Source organism: Petromyzon marinus, unplaced genomic scaffold (assembly GCF_048934315.1).
Source record: "Petromyzon marinus isolate PM22_M1 ecotype Great Lakes invasive population unplaced genomic scaffold, UKy_Petmar_22M1.pri1.0 PM_G_Scaffold_35, whole genome shotgun sequence".
Lineage (NCBI taxonomy): Eukaryota > Metazoa > Chordata > Hyperoartia > Petromyzontiformes > Petromyzontidae > Petromyzon > Petromyzon marinus.
In genome coordinates, this window is record NW_027422928.1 from 2,294,780 (window position 1) to 2,313,136 (window position 18,357).

The following is an 18,357-nucleotide window of genomic DNA, read 5'->3' on the forward strand; positions in this document are numbered from 1 at the left end:
ATGTCCCTGTGAAGGAGCACGAGCGACATTTCTCAACCGGCGCTTTCGCGACGGGCAGCAGCAACGCCGGTGACGTCCAACTCGCTCAGGCCCAGGTGGGTGTTGCTAAATGGTCTCGTGCTTGTGCGTCTCAATTGTTGAATTTTTTGCCCATAACCGTGTTCTCTGCGTTGTAAGATGCACTATCTTTCCTGTGCTTGAAAGCAATAAAATAAAATAATAAATTGATAAAATAAAATAACACAATAAAATTCTCACGACGTTTCCGGCCACGACACAAGTGGCCTTCATCAGGTGAAGGGACGAGACTGTCTGGAGGACAGCGCTGGAGCTCCAGCTGCATGAGTCACTCCACAAACTACAGGAGCATCAGTCCAGACAGTCTCGTCTCTTCACCTGTAGAAGGCCGCTTGTGTTGTGGCCGAAACGTCGCGAGAATTTTATTGTGTTATTTTTTATTAATTTATTATTATTTTATTCTCATTCTACGTGGTGGTGACTTTACCGAAAGAACCAAAGAAGATTAATCCTTGCAGTCACGAAAGCTTTAAATCGACAATTAAAAGCAGTAAGTTGAGGGTGAATTTTATAATTAGGTATGTGGCCTTTATTGCTGCCATGGCCACTTTAATGACGTGTAACCAGATTTCAATAGCTTTATTGGCACCGGGCACGGTCAATAAATTTGCATTACCCAGGATGATGTCTTTTACATTTATCCTACAAAATAACAACGACATTTGGGCCATGTCTTGCTTTGCGTTTATAGACACCCTACTGATTTTTTTTATAACTCTCTTCCCAACAGGTCAGAGTGAATATTGTGAAAACCATGCCTCCATATCTTACAGAGGAGAGTGTTAAACGATCTAACGAGTGTATTGAAATCACGTTTCTCCCTAATTTCTCCATGCTATTTGGTGGGGTATTTATAACTGGATCACCCCGTACGTTGCTGAATCCGGATGACATCGCTTGACAGAAAGTGCTGAACGTCAATAAGAATGTTACATTCCATGAGTAGTCGTGTTATTTTTTGGTGCGCGTCTTCTAGCAGGCCTCATTTTTGCCTGGCGCTCAGAACAGTGCGCGCTCCGCATCTCCCACGGCGAGGACGAGGGCCAGGAATCCAGAAATGCATTCGGTGGTGGCGCAGCTTGCAACCTACCAGCCCTGGCCGTCCACTGCCTGTGTAGCTGCGCAGCGACTTGCGATCGCTGGCTTCTGTTACACTGGTATGGCGGGAACATTCTCTGACGTGTAAATGTGTGGTGGTCCTAACCCTGTTTTTTTTTTTTAAACCGAGGGCCAAGACCCCCATCCTTGCCAACACACGGCGCTACATCGCCCCCCCCCCCCCCCCCCCCCGCGAACAAAAACAGCCGTCCCGGCTGACCTCCGCACCTCGCATAGCGGCGGGACAACGAACGCAACAACGGCAACCATCATCCCCGCTCGCGAGCTAAATTAACGAGAACAGTAAGTAACCGGAACGATTACAAAATGATCGCGAATGCATGGCAATGACCCGGCCGCCGGGGATATGTAACCCCCAATGACCGTCGGCGTGCCACAGCCCGCGGGCACAGCAAGGACCTCGGTTCAACCGACGGCTCCGCCCTCGGCCACTCCCCTCCTTCTAGAAGCTACCAGAAGGTTCCCGGGCTTTGCCTCTGTCACCTTTGCCCCACTTCCCTCTCTCCGGCTTATCACGTGACCTGCTGGCGGACAGGGTTGCTACAACGGCGGATCCCCTTCTCTGCCAGCAGCCAGTGCTACGCGCCATGGCGGCCCGTTCCATGTCACTACACTTCTAACAAGGACTTGTCAGCAAGTAAAAAATGTTGAATACTACTGTAGTGACATGGCGGGATGTCAGTGTGTGGTGCCGGCCCTAGAGAGACGTGCGGTGTAGCGACATTGCGGACACCACCTGGGTGTGGGTGCGGCACCGGCCCTAGAGCGCTGGATGGCACCACGCTCGGCGTGCAGCGCCGGTCCCTACAGGATGGGGTCTGCGGGAGTGCCGGCCGCAGAGAGACGGGGTCACTGTAGGCCGTGGCACTCTCGGTTGACCCCAGGGGACACCGAAGTCTACGCGGGGGCCCCGAGTGGGGGGGGGGGGGGGGGGCTAGGGGCGGTCACGTGTCAGGGTTGAGATTCTGCCGGAGGATTCCAGGAAGGCGGTCGTGGCCGAGGGGCGGAGGGGATGTCGGCCGCGTCCCCCGGAGGGACCGGCGCTGTTTGTTCGTCCTGAAGAAAGCTTCGTCCACGTCGCCGCAGAGTCTCCTGCACGTGGACCGGGACCACCCGGGCTGTGGTCCGGTGCGTTGTAGCTAGTGGCGGAGTAATTAGTGTAGTTAGCCCGGTGGTCACCACCACAGGTTGTTGTCCTGCTAAGGGGCAGTCACCATCGCGTGTGATTGGCGTTAATAAAAGCGTTGCCTCCAAAGGGTACGTCTGCGACTGGGTCGAACTCGCCGCACTATTACCAATTATCTTTTGTCGTTTTATTTTGGCAATCCGCTGTTTGGGAAATACTTTCCAGTGTCGCTGATTAGAAGGAATCTAATAGCTGGGGGTCCCTTTGATTAGGGGTAGGCAATGAAATATTTGATTGTGTTTACTTCTGCTTTGGATTTTTTTAAAAGTTGACCTTCATTAGGAGTTGGAATTGCCATTAACCCCCCCCCACCCTGTTTCTACTCATATCCTTAATTGTGTTACTGAGGGCATTTTTCCCTCGGCAGTGGTGCCTCAGGAAGTATCTATAGCTACAAATTAAAACGTATTGAAATATCCTCTGCATATCATAGCATAAACATGATTCATCGAGAAAATATTAATATCGAATATGCACATACGCTTTTTTTTTGTTACTTTCTGTGTATCCCTCCAGCAATGTCTGCGTGCGTGTCCATGAGATAGGTCAAATGCAGCGCAGGAGAATAACGTGCGGTATATATGTGTGTGTGGTCACAGGCGATGGCGACGGCGTGAAGTGCTTCCACTGTGACTGCGGTTTACCCAACTGGGAACAAGGTGACGACCCTTAGCATGAACATGCCACGTGGTTTCCCAGGTAATGCATTTGGGCACCTGCTACGTGGTGAAACGAACACCAGATAGGTGGACATCTCGATTTGAAGCTTTCGCGACTGCAAGGGTTCATCTTCTTTGGTTCTTTCGGTAAAGTAACCACCTAGAATGAGAATAAAATAATGAAATGAAACGGAACGTCATGGGAATTTTATTGCTTTATTTTATTATTGTATTCTCATTCCACGTGGTGACTTTACCGAAAGAACCAAAGAAGACCGGATAGGCACTTCAAATACTCGTGCAACGCGATGTTCTATCAAGAGCTCTGACAAAGGGCTTGAAGTGAACGCACTTGAATGTTGAATCTGCAAATGACGGCTGTGGCACTGACACCTGCGCTGTTAAACAAAACAGACCAATGTTAAACTAAGCATGCGACAGAAATGCTGTAAATCATTCAGTGTAATCATCTAGAGTATTTGGCTGGTCACCAATATGCTTCGTTGTAAATAGAGCCTAGACTTAACAGGGCCTAGGCCCTCTTCCACTCGATACAAACATTGCCCCGGACCAATGCAGATGTCACTCCCCCGCTAATATTAGCCGTGGCTCATCTGTGTACTGGACGTCTGTGAAAAAGAGCTTCATAGCTCATCATATTCGCCCAGTATATTCTGATTGCAACGCGCCAAAGTCTGGACCAAATAACTAACCCAACGGCAAAAAAAAACCCAGTTTGAATAGCTGCCATTTAAATATTGAATGCACAAGTTGTTAAAATGCAATTATTTTATTTCGATTTAAAAGCTTTCTTGACTGCAGGGATTAATATTCTTGGTTCTTTCGGTAAAGTCACCACCACGTAGAAGGGAAACGATACAATAATAAAAATATAAAACGATTAAATTCTCACGACGTTTCGACTGCAACACGAGCAATCATCATCAGGTGTGAAAACCACAGCAAGAAAATTTTTGGAATTTTTTTCTCTTGCTCACTCACAAAGACAAAGGTCCCCCGTGTAGCCTTAACAGACTGTAGGGGCAAGTGCTGTTAGCGAGTAGCAGCGCCTATGAAGGCCGGCACGGCACACGAGGGGGTGGGTGGCCAGCACCACGCCCAGCCACCTTTGTCTCCCCAGTGCTAGCGATGTTGACTACTACACACCGCTACACCAGCTACTCATTTGAGTCTGAGTCGACCTAGAGGAGGCCCAGGACCGGTTCAGATAATCGTCACTGACGGTGTTTGACCGTGAGCGGGAATCGAACCCGGGTCGCCAATTTCGTAGCAAAGCGCAGCGCTAACCACTACACCCACCACTCTCCCACACGACAACATAATTGATCGTCGATTCATAGCATCGACCATTGATTCCACCGCCCCCTTTGTTGAAATGGTGGAAGAATCGATTCACAATTTTTGATACGAAGCGAGTATCGATTACTATGTGCGTGCTGGTTCAGTTTTAAGTTCAGTTTATTTTGGTTATAGCCCTGTGAGCCATTCGGCTCTTGAATCGGAGTGCAACCACAACAAACAAAAACACAAAAACACGAACAAGAAAAACATCTTGATTTAAAGCTTTCGTGACTGCAGTAATTCATATTCTTAGCTCTTTCGGTAAAGTCACGTTGAAGGGAAACAATAAATATATATTTTTTATATTTTTATTGTTTAATATATATTTTATTATTTTATTGTTTCCCTTCAACGTGACTTTGCCGAAAGAGCTAAGAATAAAAAAAAACATCTTAAAGTGACTTTGTGTGACTGTGCAAACACCCCCCCCCCCGCTCTAAGCCACTCCCACACGCTCTAAGCCACTCCCCCTGCTCTAAGCCACTCCCCCACGCTCTAAGCCACTCCCCCTCCGCTCTAAGCCACTCCCCCCCCCGCTAAGCCACTCCCGCCGTCTTAAGCCACGCCCCCCTGCTATAAGCCACTCTCGCCGTCCTAAGCCAACTCCCCCCCCCCCCCCCGCTATAAGCCACTCCCCCCGCTCTAAGCCACTCCCGCCGTCCTAAGCCATGCCCCTTCCGCTCTAAGCCACTCACGCCATCCTAAGCCACGCCCCCCGCCGCCGTGGCCCCTCCCCTGGAGGCGGGGCTAGTGGCTTCTAACCGCCTCATTCCTGTTTGGCGCCAGCAAGCACGACCGCCATTGTCTTCACGGGTCTCAGGTAAATGTTTACTTTAAAACTTTCGTGGCTGAGGTAGCAGCAGCCGCCTCCTCCTCCTCACCACCTCCTCCTCACTCTCACCACCTCCTCCTCACTCTCACCACCTCCTCCTCACTCTCACCACCTCCTCACCACCTCCTCCTCACTCTCACCACCTCCTCACTCTCACCACCTCCTCCTCACTCTCATCACCTCCTCCTCACCTCCTCCTCACTCTCACCTCCTCCTCACCTCCTCACTCTCACCTCCTCCTCACTCTCACCTCCTCTCTCTGAGGGGAAGGCGCCAAGCTCTCCCTCTCACCACACTCACGGTGTGCGCCCTTCCCTCTCTCTGTTACTCACCACCTCACCACCTCCTCCTCCTCACTCTCACCACCTCCTCACCACCTCCTCACTCTCACTACCTCCTCCTCACCTCACTCTCACCACCTCCTCACCTCCTCCTCACTCTCACCACCTCCTCACCACCTCCTCACTCTCACCTCCTCACTCTCACCACCTCCTCCTCACTCTCACCACCTCACTCTCACCACCTCCTCACTCACCACCTCCTCACTCTCACCTCCTCCTCACCACCTCCTCCTCACTCTCACCTCCTCCTCACCACCTCCTCACTCTCACCACCTCTCTCTGAGGGGAAGGCGCCAAGCTCTCACTCACGGTGTGCGCCCTTCCCTCTCTGTTACTCACCACCTCCTCACCACCTCCTCACCACCTTCTCACCACCTTCTCACCACCTCCTCACCACCTCCTCCTCACCCTCGCCTCTCTCACCGAGGGGAAGGCGCCAAGCTCTCTCTCACGAACCCTCTCTCTCTGTTCCTGACGTGGTGTACTCTGTGTGTGTGTAGATACAGTCTGTGTGTGTACACACAGTCTGTCTCTACACACAGTCTGTATGTACACACAGTCTGTCTCTACATACAGTCTGTCTCTACACACAGTCTGTATGTAGAGACAGTCTGTCTCTACATACAGTCTGTCTCTACACACAGTCTGTCTCTACATACAGTCTGTCTCTACATACAGTCTGTCTCTACACACAGTCTGTCTCTACACACAGTCTGTCTCTACACACAGTCTGTCTCTACATAGTCTGTCTCTACACACAGTCTGTCTCTACACACAGTCTGTCTCTACACAGTCTGTCTCTACACACAGTCTGTCTCTACACACAGTCTGTCTCTACACACAGTCTGTCTCTACACACAGTCTGTCTCTACACACAGTCTGTCTCTACACACAGTCTGTCTCTACACACAGTCTGTCTCTACACACAGTCTGTCTCTACACGCAGTCTGTCTCTACACGCAGTCTGTCTCTACACGCAGTCTGTCTCTACACACAGTCTGTCTCTACACACAGTCTGTCTCTACACACAGTCTGTCTCTACACGCAGTCTGTCTCTACACGCAGTCTGTCTCTTCTTGTACACTCTCTGTGTACAGTGGCTGTGTACAGTATCGGTCTGTTTACAGTATCTCTCTGTGTACAGTATCTCTGTGTACAGTATGTGGCTGTGTACAGTATCTGTCAGTGTACAGTATCTGTCCGTGTACAGTATCTGTCAGTGTACAGTATCTGCCCTGTACAGTATCCATCCGTGTACAGTATCTGTCCATGTACAGTATCTGTCAGTGTACAGTATCTGTCCGTGTACAGTATCTGTCAGTGCACAGTATCTGTCCGTGTACAGTATCTGTCCGTGTACAGTATCTGCCCTCACACCCACCCACACGCTCACCTCTCCCCCACTCTCCCTCCCCCCGCAGACTGAGGGACTCAGCCACCACCACCATGGTCACCACCATCATGGTCACCTCCACCACGGCCCTCACGACCCCGCGCCCTGCCGCCGCTGCTGCTGCTGCTGCTGGCTCCCCGCACCGCTGGTGGAGCTGCTTCCTGGGAACCTTTAGACGCCTCTTCACCAACACCACCACCTCCAACACCACCAAAAACACCAACAACAACACCACTAACACCACCAACAATTCCTCCAACACCAACAACACCGCCAAAACCACCACCTCCAACACCGCCAACAACACCACCTCCAACACCACCAAAAACACCAACAACACCACCTCCAACACCACCAAAAACACCAATAACAACACCACTAACACCACCACCTCCAACACCGCCAACAACACCACCTCCAACACCGCCAACAACACCACCGCCAAAACCATCAAAACCACCAACAACACCACCACCAACACCACCACCACCAACACCACCACCGCCGCCACCAGGGTGTTGCAGCAGGCAGCGAGAGGGCGCCGCTCCGTGGGGGAGGGCGTTGGCGGTGGCGTTGGCGGTGGCGTTGGCGTTGGCGTTGGCGAGCAACCCAGTGAGTTGGTGCTGGCGGTGGTGAGGGCGGCCGGGTCGCTGCGCCAACTCCTGACGCTGCTCGCTGCCCGTGAGGTCGACGACCAGGTGAGACCACGTGTGGGGCAGTGGGAGTCTGTGTGTGTCTGTCTGTGTGTGTGTCTGTGTGTGTCTGTGTGTGTGTGTGTCTGTTTGTGTGTCTGTGTGTGTGTGTCTGTGTGTGTGTGTCTGTCTGTGCTCGCTAACAGCACTTGCCCCTACAGTCTGTTCAGGCTATACGGGGGATCTTTGTCTTTGTATCTTTGTCTGTCTGTGTGCGTGTGTCTGTGTGTGTGGGGAGCGGTAGTGTAGCGGTTAGCGCTACACCGCGCTATGAACCTGGCATCCCGGGTTCGATTCCCGCTCACGGTCAACACCGGTGACGATTATCTGAACCGGTCCCGGGCCTCCCCTAGGTCGACTCAGCCTCAAATGAGTACCTGGTGTGGTGTGTAAACATCGCCACTAGGGAGACAAAGGCGGTCGGGCGTAGTGCTGGCCACCCACCCCCTCGTGTACCGTTCCGGCCTTCATAGGTGCTGCTCGCTAACAGCACTTGCCCCTACAGTCTGTTAAGGCTACACGGGGGATCTTTGTCTTGTCTGTGTGTGCATCTCCTCACCTCCGCGTGCCCCCACAGGTGTGTGTGTTCGTGTGCGTGTATGTGTGTGTCTGTATGTGTGTGTGTGTGTCTTGTGTGTGTGTGTGTCTTGTATGTGTGTGTGTGCATCTCCTCACCTCCGCGTGCCCCCACAGGTGTGTGTGTGTGTGTATGTGTGTGTGTCTGTATGTGTGTGTGTGTCTTGTGTGTGTGCGTGTGTCTGTGTGTGTGTGCATCTCCTCACCTGCCCGTGCCCCCACAGGTGTGTGTGTTCGTGTGTGTGTGTCTTGTGTGTGTCTGTGTGTGTGTGTCTGTGTGTGTGTAGTCCGGCAAAACAACCCCCGACCTCCTCGCGGTGCCGGACGGGCAACTCTGTCGTGGACAGTGCTGTGGGGGAAGATCCAATTTTGATTGGCTCCTCCCCTCATGGCATATGTGTCCACCACAGGGGCTAAACGGGGGCTCTGGACGGGTGCGAGGGGCTGGTAACCCCTTCACCTTCAATTAATTACCACGAAACCACGAGTTAAACTGAAATATGTAACTAATAAGCTTGTGCCGGAGGCCCCGGGGGGCCAGGCGTCTATGACGTCTCCTGGCCAAACCCCAATTGGCGGAGCCAGGAGATTGAATACCTACCCTCGGGGCTACTCCAGAAACAACGAAAAGCCACTACGGGTGGCCACGTGGAATGTTCGAACGCTCACTGCAGAGGAGAGGCTGCCACTCCTCTGTCGGGAGCTGGACCGGTACCGCCTGGATCTATGCGGCATTCAGGAGGTCCGGTGGACCGGCTCTGGCTCCTGCCACCATGAGGGGTGGACAGTCCTCTACTCGGGGCAGCAGACTGCCAAACAACAGAGTGTGGGTCTTCTTTTGAACAAAAGAATGAAGGGGGCATGGGAGCGTGGCGGTGAGGTGTGGGAAGCTGTAAGCCCCAGGCTACTTTGGGCTCGCCTTCCCATCAACCGGAGGCGAGGAATAATGGTCGTGGTTACTTATGCCCCCACCGAAGATGAACATCCGTGGAGGGATGCAGGCAAAGCCGATGAGTCAGATGCCTTCTATGACCTCCTGTCACAGGTGCTGGCTAAAGTGGCCCCTCGGGATAGAGTCATCATGTTGGGTGACTTCAATGCCCGAGTTGGTCATGATACTGGCACCTGGTCTGGAGTGATTGGAGGGCATGGGCCAGATCAGCTCAATAACAACGGTAAGAGGCTGCTAGATTTTTGTGCAGCCCATGGGCTTGTAATTACCAACACGCTGTTCCGGAATCGGCGCATCCACACAACATCATGGATGCATGCCGGGTCCAAGCAAGAACATCTGCTGGACTACATAGTGACGGACCAGCGAATGCGAGCCCATGTTCTTGACACCAGGACCTACCGTGGAGCTGATCTGCCCTCTGACCATCGACTAGTCATCTGTAAGATGGCCTGCCATTCTTCCACTCCGGTGGTGGGTGTACACCCAGGACCCCATTCCGACCTAAAGTGGCCTGGTCTCGGTTATCTGATGAAAGTTGCAAGCGAGAATTTCATCATCGCTTGCGGCTGGGATTGGCATCGTCCCCGACGACTCCTGATGTCGAGGGTAAATGGGCGAGGTTTAGGACTGTGACTCATGCAGCTGCAATGGCTGCTTTAGGTACGCGGTCCAGACCTCCCCAGAGACCCTGGCTGACAGAGGATGTGTTCAGGATGGTTGAGAAAAAGCGACAGGCCCACTGTCATCGGCTACAGAATCCCACGTCAGAGAATGAGGAGGCTTACCGCAGCCTTCGCTCGGAGGTTCGGAGAGCCGTGAGGCGCTGCAAGGATGGGTGGTGGTCGCGGGTTGCTGAGGAGATGGAGTCTGCCTCAGTGGCCCGTGATCACAAATCTCTATTTAACTCCATCAAAAAAGTAACCTGCAGCGCCACACCTATTACCATCATTAGGGGAAAAAACGGTGATCCAATCTCCGACCCCCAGGAACAGGTTTGCAGATTTGCTGAGCATTTCTGTGAGGTCCTGGGGGAGGGAAAATCCCTCAGCCAGGAAAACATCGTGGCACAAAGTGAGGATAACCCTGCTGAGGCTGCGGTGCCTCAAATATTGGAAGAAGTCACCCCCTGTGAGTGGCTGGCTGAGGTGACATCTGCTGAGGAAGTACTGAAGGCGATCCGGAGTCTGAGACCAGGAAAGGCAGCGGGCAGAGATGATCTCCTAAGCGAAATGCTGAGGGAGGGTGGCGTTTGTGCACAGACTGCCCTATATGACATCATAACAACAGTCTGGACCACTGGACGGGTTCTGCAGGATTGGAAGGATGCCCTGGTGGTCCCCCTTTTTAAGAAGGGGGACCGCACAGACTGTAACAACTACAGGGGCATCTCACTCAGTGTGCCAGGAAAGGTCCTGGCAAGGATTATTCAGCATCGCCTTGCCAGGCACGCTGAGGAGAGGCTTGCGGAGCCCCAATGTGGTTTCAGGAAAGGGCGGTCCTGCACAGATGCCATATTTTCTGTCCGTCTGCTACAGCAGAAGTGTAGGGAATTCCAACAAGACCGACATCTCTGCTTTATTGACCTGGTCAAGGCCTATGATACCATCAGTAGGCCTGGGCTCTGGGTCGTTCTTCGTGCTTTTGGAGTACCTGACCCTCTGCTCACGATCATTAAGGACCTTCATGATGGTGAGCGGGCCCGGGTAAAACTACGTGCCCGGGAGTCAGAGCCATTCCCTGTACACCTTGGGGTGCAACAGGGATGTCCTCTGGCTCCCACATTATTTAACATCTATTTTGACCACGTAGTTCGTGAAGCCTTCAATAGCTCTACCGGGGGAATCTCCATATGGTACAGATATAATGGGAGGCTGATTGATGCCCGGGTGCGGTCAAGGGATGGCTCCCTATTGCTCAAACACATGTATGCTGATGATTTGGTAATAGCTGCTCAGTCAGAGGAGGAGTTGGAGACGCTGCTGCTGAGACTGGAGCATGCCACTAAGAGGTGGGGCCTTACCATCAGCCCCACCAAAACTAAGCACCTGCCTGGGTATTTTGTACCATCGGACACTCCACCCCCACAACTCCCAATCGGTGATGGGGCAGTTGTGGAGAAAGTGGAGAGTTTCCCATACCTGGGCAGTGTGCTTATGACTGGCTCCAGTTTAACAGCAGAGGTCTCACTCCGAATCAGTCGAGCGGCAATATCCTTTCATCGGTTGCGTAACGCTGTGTGGAAGCTACCTGGTCTGTCGCTCTGCACTAAGCGTCAGGTCTTCTCGGCCACGGTCATTCCCTCCCTTCTCTACGCTTGCGAAACGTGGACCCCCCTAATGGAACATCTTCGCCGGTTAGAAACATTTAGGCTGGCCTGCCTACGATCCATACCGGGTTGAACCAGACTGGATTGTGTGAGGAGCTCACAAATCCTTGAAAGATCTGGGCAAGGTCCCATCGGTGAGCTCCGGCGGGCAAGGCTGCGATGGCTGGGTCATGTAGCCCGCATGCCCAGCCACCGCATGCCGAAACAGCTTTTGTTCGGCCGGATTGAGGGGGCTAAGCAGGCGCTGCACGGGCTAGAGAAGAGATGGAGTGATATGGTACAGGAGGAACGTGGAGCTGAGTGGACTTGCCGATGACTGGTACCAGCGGTGTCAAGATCGGCCTCTGTGGAGGAGGCTCGTGAAGGATGCTACTGGGCAGTTGGAGGTAGTCGCCCTCCAACAACAACGGAGGGCGGAGGAGCGACGCTCACAACAACGAGCGGAGCGCCGGGTGGCGAAAGCACAGCAGGTTGGCACAGTAGGGGGCACAGGTGGTGCATCAGCCAGTCATCTCAGTCGACCCGTGGCACCTGGGTCTGCCCCGTGACCTCCTGCCAGCGGGCGTTCGACACTTCACGTGGCCTCAGGGTGCACATAGCCTGGCACAAGCGTCGTGGTGACGTCACCGCCACTTAGTGGCGAATGGCGGTTATTGTTGTGTCTGTGTGTGTCTTGTGTGTGTATCTCCTCACCTCCGCGTGCCCCCACAGGTGTGTGTGTGTGTGTCTGTGTGTATGTGTGTGTGTCTTGTGTGTGCATCTCCTCACCTCCGCGTGCCCCCACAGGTGTCTGTGTTCGTGTGCGAGGCGTTGCAAGCCCTCAGCTCCAGCCGTGTTGGTGCGTTGGCGCTTTACAACAGGGGCGGCGTCGCCGCCCTCGCCAGCCTGCTGGGACGCACTCGAAACCCTCACGCCCTGGAGAGGATCACCGGTAACAACGCACCAGCCTTCGTGGTGACCTGCTGGTGGTGGTGATGATCTGGTGATGATGATGATGATGATCTGGTGATGATGATGATGTGATGACGATGATGATGATGATGATCTGGTGATGATGATGATCTGGTGATGATGATGTGATGATGATGATCTGGTGATGATGATGATCTGGTGATGATGATCTGGTAATGATGATGATAATATGGTGATGATGATGATCCAGTGATGATGATGCCCCAGGCACGCTGTGCAACCTGACGTACCACGAGTCTCTGAGGGTGGCACTGGTGTGCTGCCTGCCGGCACTGGTGGAGCTCGTGATGGTGCCGGAGAGCGGCTGGATCAGCAACCGGGGAGCCTCGCCCACCTCACCCACCTCGTTCACCTCATCCACCTCGCTCACCTCATCCACCTCGCTCACCTCACCCACCTCGCTCACCTCGCTCACCTCGCTCACCTCACCCTCCTCGCCCACCTCACCCTCCTCGCCCACCTCATCCACCTCGCTCACCTCGCTCACCTCACCCTCCTTGCCCACCTCATCCACCTCGCTCACCTCGCTCACCTCGCCCGCCTTGCCCTGCTCGCCTTCCTCGCCCTCCGCGGCATTCTGCAACACCCTGAAGTGCCTGCGGTAAGGCGCGCCGAGGCAGACGTCACGGCGGTGACGTCGTGGTTGATGTGACGTCGGTGACGTCGTGGTTGATGTGACGTCGGTGACGTCGTGGTTGACGTCACGGCGGTGACGTCAACCACAACGTCACAGCGGTGACGTCATGGTTGTTGTGACGTCGTGGTTAACGTCACGGCGGTGACGTCAACCACGACGTCACGGCGGTGACGTCGTGGTTGATGTGACGTCGGTGACGTCAGGGTTGACGTCACAGCGGTGACGTCAGGGTTGACGTCACGGCGGTGACGTCAACCACGACGTCACGGGAGTGACGTGGTTGATGTGACGTCGGTGACGTCGTGGTTGATGTGACGTCAGTGACGTCAGGGTTGACGTCACGGCGGAGACGTCGTGGTTGTTGTGACGTCCGTGACGTCGTGGTTGACGTCACGGCGGTGACGTCGTGGTTGATATCACGGCGGTGACGTCGTGGTTGATGTGACATCGGTGACGTCAGGGTTGACGTGACGGCGGTGACGTCAGGGTTGACGTCACGGTGGTGACGTCAGGGTTGACGTCACGGCGGTGACGTCAGGGTTGACGTCACGGCGGTGACGTCGTGGTTGACGTGACGTTCGTGACGTTCCAGGGAGTTGAGCTCGAACATGTGGCTGAGCGTGCGGCAGTGCGAGGGGCTGGTGGACTGCGTGCTGCACTTCATCCGCTCGGCACTCAAAGGGCACAACACCGAGACTCAGGTGACCCCCACACCAAGGTGCTTGTGTGTGCATGTGTGTATGTGTGTGTGCGCGTGTGTATGTGTGTATGTGTACGTGTGTGTATGTGTGTATGTATGTATGTGTGCGCGTGTGTATGTATGCGTGTGTGTATGTCCACGTGTGTGTAGGTGTGTATGTATGCGTGTGTGTATGTATGTGTGTATGTGTGTGTATGTATGTGTGTGTATGTATGTGTGTGTGTATGTGTGTTTGTATGTCTGCGTGTATGTGTGTGTGTGTAATGTCCGCGGCGCTGGCCATCCACCCCCTCATGAGCAACTAACAGCACTGTCCCCTACGGTCTGCCACGGGCTACACGGGGGATCTTTGCCTTCATCTGCCGTGGTCTGTCTGTGTCCGCAGGCGGTGGAGGATGCAGTCTGCATCATGCACCAGCTGAGCGTGCACATCACGACCCGTAAAACAGGTGGCCACTGTCACCCCCCTCACTCACACCTTCACTCACACCCTCACTCCCCTCTCACACCCTCACTCACTCCCCTCTCACTCCCTCACTCACTCCCCTCTCACTCACACCCTCACTCACTCCCTTACTCACTCCCCTCTCACTCACTCCCTCACTCACTCCCTCACTCACTCCCTCACTTACTCACTCACTCCCCTCTCACTCACTCACACCCCTCTCACACCCTCATTCACACCCTCACTCACACCCTCACTCACTCCCTCACTCACTCACACCCCTCTCACACCCTCACTCACACCCTCACTCACACCCTCACTCACACCCTCACTCACACACTCACTCACACCCTCACTCACACCCTCACTCACACCCTCACTCACTCACTCACACCCTCACTCACACCCTCACTCACACCCTCACTCACACACACTCACTCACTCACACCCTCACTCACACCCTCACTCACACCCTCACTCACCCCCTCTCCCCCTCCCTCCCCCCTCCCTTCCCCCTCCCTCCTCCCCGCGGTCAGTCCTGAGTCGCAGCACTCACAGATACAGCAGCAGCCTCCTTCCCTTCCTCCTTCTCATCCTCGCCTCCTCCTCCACCTCCTGCTCATCCTCCTCCCCCCCTCCTCCCCCTCCTCGACCTCCTCCTCCCCCTCCTTCACCCCCTCCTTCTCACTCTTCTCCCCCTCACCCCCCTCCTCATACCCCTCCCTCCTCCTCCTCACAGTGAGTCCTGAAACTGCGCGCCTACTTCTCTCTGTGTAGTGTATAGTGTAGTGTACAGTGTAGTGTACAGTGTAGTGTATATTCGTGTCGTGTGTAGTGTAATGTATAGTTAGTGTATAGTCGTGTATAGTGTACATAATAGAGTTTTTTTGGGTTAGATCACGTAAATATATAAATGTTGAGTCGTTAAAACCCACCACCACCCGACACAGCCACCTAGTAAGGGTTGTCACGTAAACAGAACGTGGCCAATTCGTCACTAGTACAGCACTAGTGTGTAGTGTAGTGTATAATGTAGTGTATAGTGTAGTGTATAGTGTAGTGTAGTAGTGTGTAGTGTAGTGTCTACTAGTGTAGTGTATAGTGTATAGTAGTGTATAGTAGTGTAGTGTATAGTAGTGTATAGTGTAGTGTATAGTAGTGTAGTGTATAGTAGTATATAGTGTAGTGTATAGTGTAGTGTATAGTGTCTTGTATAGTGTAGTGTATAGTAGTGTATAGTGTAGTTTATAGTGTATAGTAGTGTATAGTGTAGTGTATAGTGTTGTGTATAGTGTAGTGTACTGGTACAGATTCCTTGTAAAAGGTTTCAGTTTGGTGTTTTAACATCTTAACACAGCTGTTTTGTTGCCAGAAAAAGGGGAAAAACGTATTATCAGTGTAGTGTATGGTAGTGTGGTGTAGTGTATAGTGTAGTATAGTAGTTTAGTGTAGTCTGTAGTGTAGTTTATAGTGTAATATAATGTGTTGTGTATGGTATAGAGTGTAGTGTAGTCTGCAGTGTATAGTAGTGTAGTGTATAGTAGTGTAGTGTATGGTAGTGTGGTGTATAGTGTAGTGTATAGTAGTGTATAGTGTAGTGTATAGTAGTGTAGTGTATTCTGCAGTGTATAGTAGTGTAGTGTATAGTACTGTATAGTAGTGTAGTAGTGTATAGTATTGTGTATAGTAGTGTAGTGTATGGTAGTGTGGTGTGTAGTAGTTTATGATGTACGGGCGTTGTGCAGGCTGTGAGCTGCTGTACCAACCCGACGCGGTCAGCTGCTACGTGTCCCTGCTGCAGCAGTCACACAACCCGGTCGTCCTGGAATCGGCAACCAGCATCATCTACACCCTGGCCAGCAGAGACACCGAGGTGGGGGCTCACTGCACCATAAAACCAACACCCGCGCCAGGCCGTGTGCACGTCTAGGGCCGGCAGGAGGTCGCGGTGCGGACCCGCCAGGTGCCGTGGGGTCAACCGACTGAGGAGATGACCGCCGGCCGTTGCACCACCACCCGTGCCCCCTACTGCGCCAACTCGCCGCGTTTTAGCCACCCCGGCGCTCCGCTCGTTGTTGTGAGCGTCGCTCCTCCTGCCCCCGTTCGCTAACAACGCTCCCTAGCAACACTCGCTACTAAAGCTCCCTAGCAACGCTCGCTACCAACGCTCGCTACTAACGCTCCCTAACAACGCTCCCTAGTAACGTTCGATACCAACGCTCCCTAGCAACACTCGCTACTAACGCTCGCTATCGACGCTCCCTACCAACGCTCCCTACCAATGCTCGCTATCGACGCTCCCTACCAACGCTCCCTACCAACGCTCGCTACCAACGCTCCCTACCAACGCTCGCTACCAACGCTCCCTACCAACGCTCGCTACCAACGCTCGCTAGCAACGCTCGCTACTAACGCTCCCTAGCAACGCTCGCTACTAACGCTCCCTAACAACGCTCGCTACTAACGCTCCCTAGCAACGCTCACTACTAACGCTCCCTAGCAACGCTCCCTGCCAACGCTCGCTAGCAACGCTCGCTAGCAACGCTCCATAGCAACGCTCGCTAACAACGCTCCCTAGCAACGCTCCCTACCAACGCTCGCTAGCAACGCTCGCTACCAACGCTCCCTAACAACGCTCCCTACCAACGCTCCCTAACAACGCTCCCTAGCAACACTCGCTACTAACGCTCCCTACCAACGCTCGCTACCAACGCTCGCTAGCAACGCTCGCTACTAACGCTCCCTAGCAACGCTCGCTACTAACGCTCCCTAGCAATGCTCGCTACTAACGCTCCCTAGCAACGCTCCCTGCCAACGCTCGCTAGCAACGCTCGCTCGCAACGCTCGCTAGCAACGCTCGCTAGCAATGCTCACTAACAACGCTCCCTAGCAACGCTCCCTACCAACACTCGCTAGCAACGCTCGCTACCAACGCTCCCTAGCAACGCTCGCTACTAACGCTCCCTAACAACGCTCCCTAGCAACACTCGCTACTAACGCTCCCTACCAACGCTCCCTACCAACACTCCCTAGCAACGCTCCCTAGCAACGCTCCCTAGCAACGCTCACCGTGTGACGCGCCGTCTGCGTGGTGCTGTCTTGTTGCCGTGCGTCGTCGCGAGCAGTGGTCGGCGTTGGCAGGCGTGGTTGTCGCTCACTGCGGGGGGCTGCCCTGCCTCCTGAAGCAGCTGCGGAGCCATCGACGGCTGCTGGCGTTCACCTCGGTCAACGCTGTGCGAGTCCTCGCTCGGAATGACCCCAACAGCCAGAGACTCATCGGTGGGACGCGGGGGAGGTGGTGATGGGGGGTGGAGGGAGGTGGTGATGGGGGTGGTGATAGAGGTGATGGGGGGGAGGGAGGTGGCGATGGGGGTGGTGATAGAGGTGATGGGAGGGAGGTGGTGATGGGGGTGGTGATACAGGTGATGGGAGGGAGGTGATGATGGAGATGTGGATGGAGGTGATGATGGTGGTGATGGAGGTGATGATGATGATTCAGGTGGTGATGGGAGTGGTGATGGAGGTGGTGATGTAGGTGATGATTCAGGTGGTGATGGGGGTGGTGATGGAGGTCATGACGATGATGATTCAGGTGGTGATGGGGGTGGTGATGGAGGCCGCTCACCACCGTCTCCCCGCACTCCCCAGGGCTGTACAATGGCGTGAGGATCCTCACCCTGATGCTGCCGGTTGTTGGCGAGGGTGGTGAGGGTGGTGAGGGTGGCGTGGAGGGTGGTGGTGGTGAGGGTGAGGGTGGTGGTGAGGGTGGTGAGGGTGGTGAGGGTGAGGGTGGTGAGGGTGGCGAGGGTGGTGAGGAGGGTGGTGGTGAGGGTGGTGGTGAGGGTGCTGAGGGTGGTGAGGGTGGTGAGGGTGGTGAGGGTGGTGGTGAGGCCTCCCGGCTGGGTGAGGACAGGGTGTCGGCGGTGCTCTGGGCGCTCACTGCGCTGGTGTGCGGCAGCGCCGCCAACGCTCAGCGCCTGCAGGCCAGCGGTGGCGTGGGGCGAGTCGTGGACATCCACACCAGCCGGTGGGTGGGGGGGAAGTACACACTCACCACACTCACTCACCACTCACCACACTCACT

General features: G+C 54.1%; 1 protein-coding gene across 1 annotated transcript; it reads left to right on the plus strand.

The window, feature by feature from the left end:
* Positions 1–5,063: 5,063 nt before the first annotated feature.
* On the plus strand, positions 5,064–18,069 carry LOC116937259 (catenin delta-2-like). Its single transcript, XM_076061463.1, has 10 exons — positions 5,064–5,224; positions 6,999–7,668; positions 12,306–12,450; positions 12,699–13,092; positions 13,721–13,829; positions 14,214–14,277; positions 16,019–16,146; positions 17,399–17,552; positions 17,922–18,020; positions 18,062–18,069. The coding sequence occupies exons 2-10, from the start codon at positions 7,024–7,026 to the stop codon at positions 18,067–18,069; spliced, it is 1,746 nt and encodes a 581-aa protein (XP_075917578.1). The 5' UTR covers positions 5,064–5,224; positions 6,999–7,023.
* The last annotated feature ends 288 nt before the right edge of the window (positions 18,070–18,357 follow it).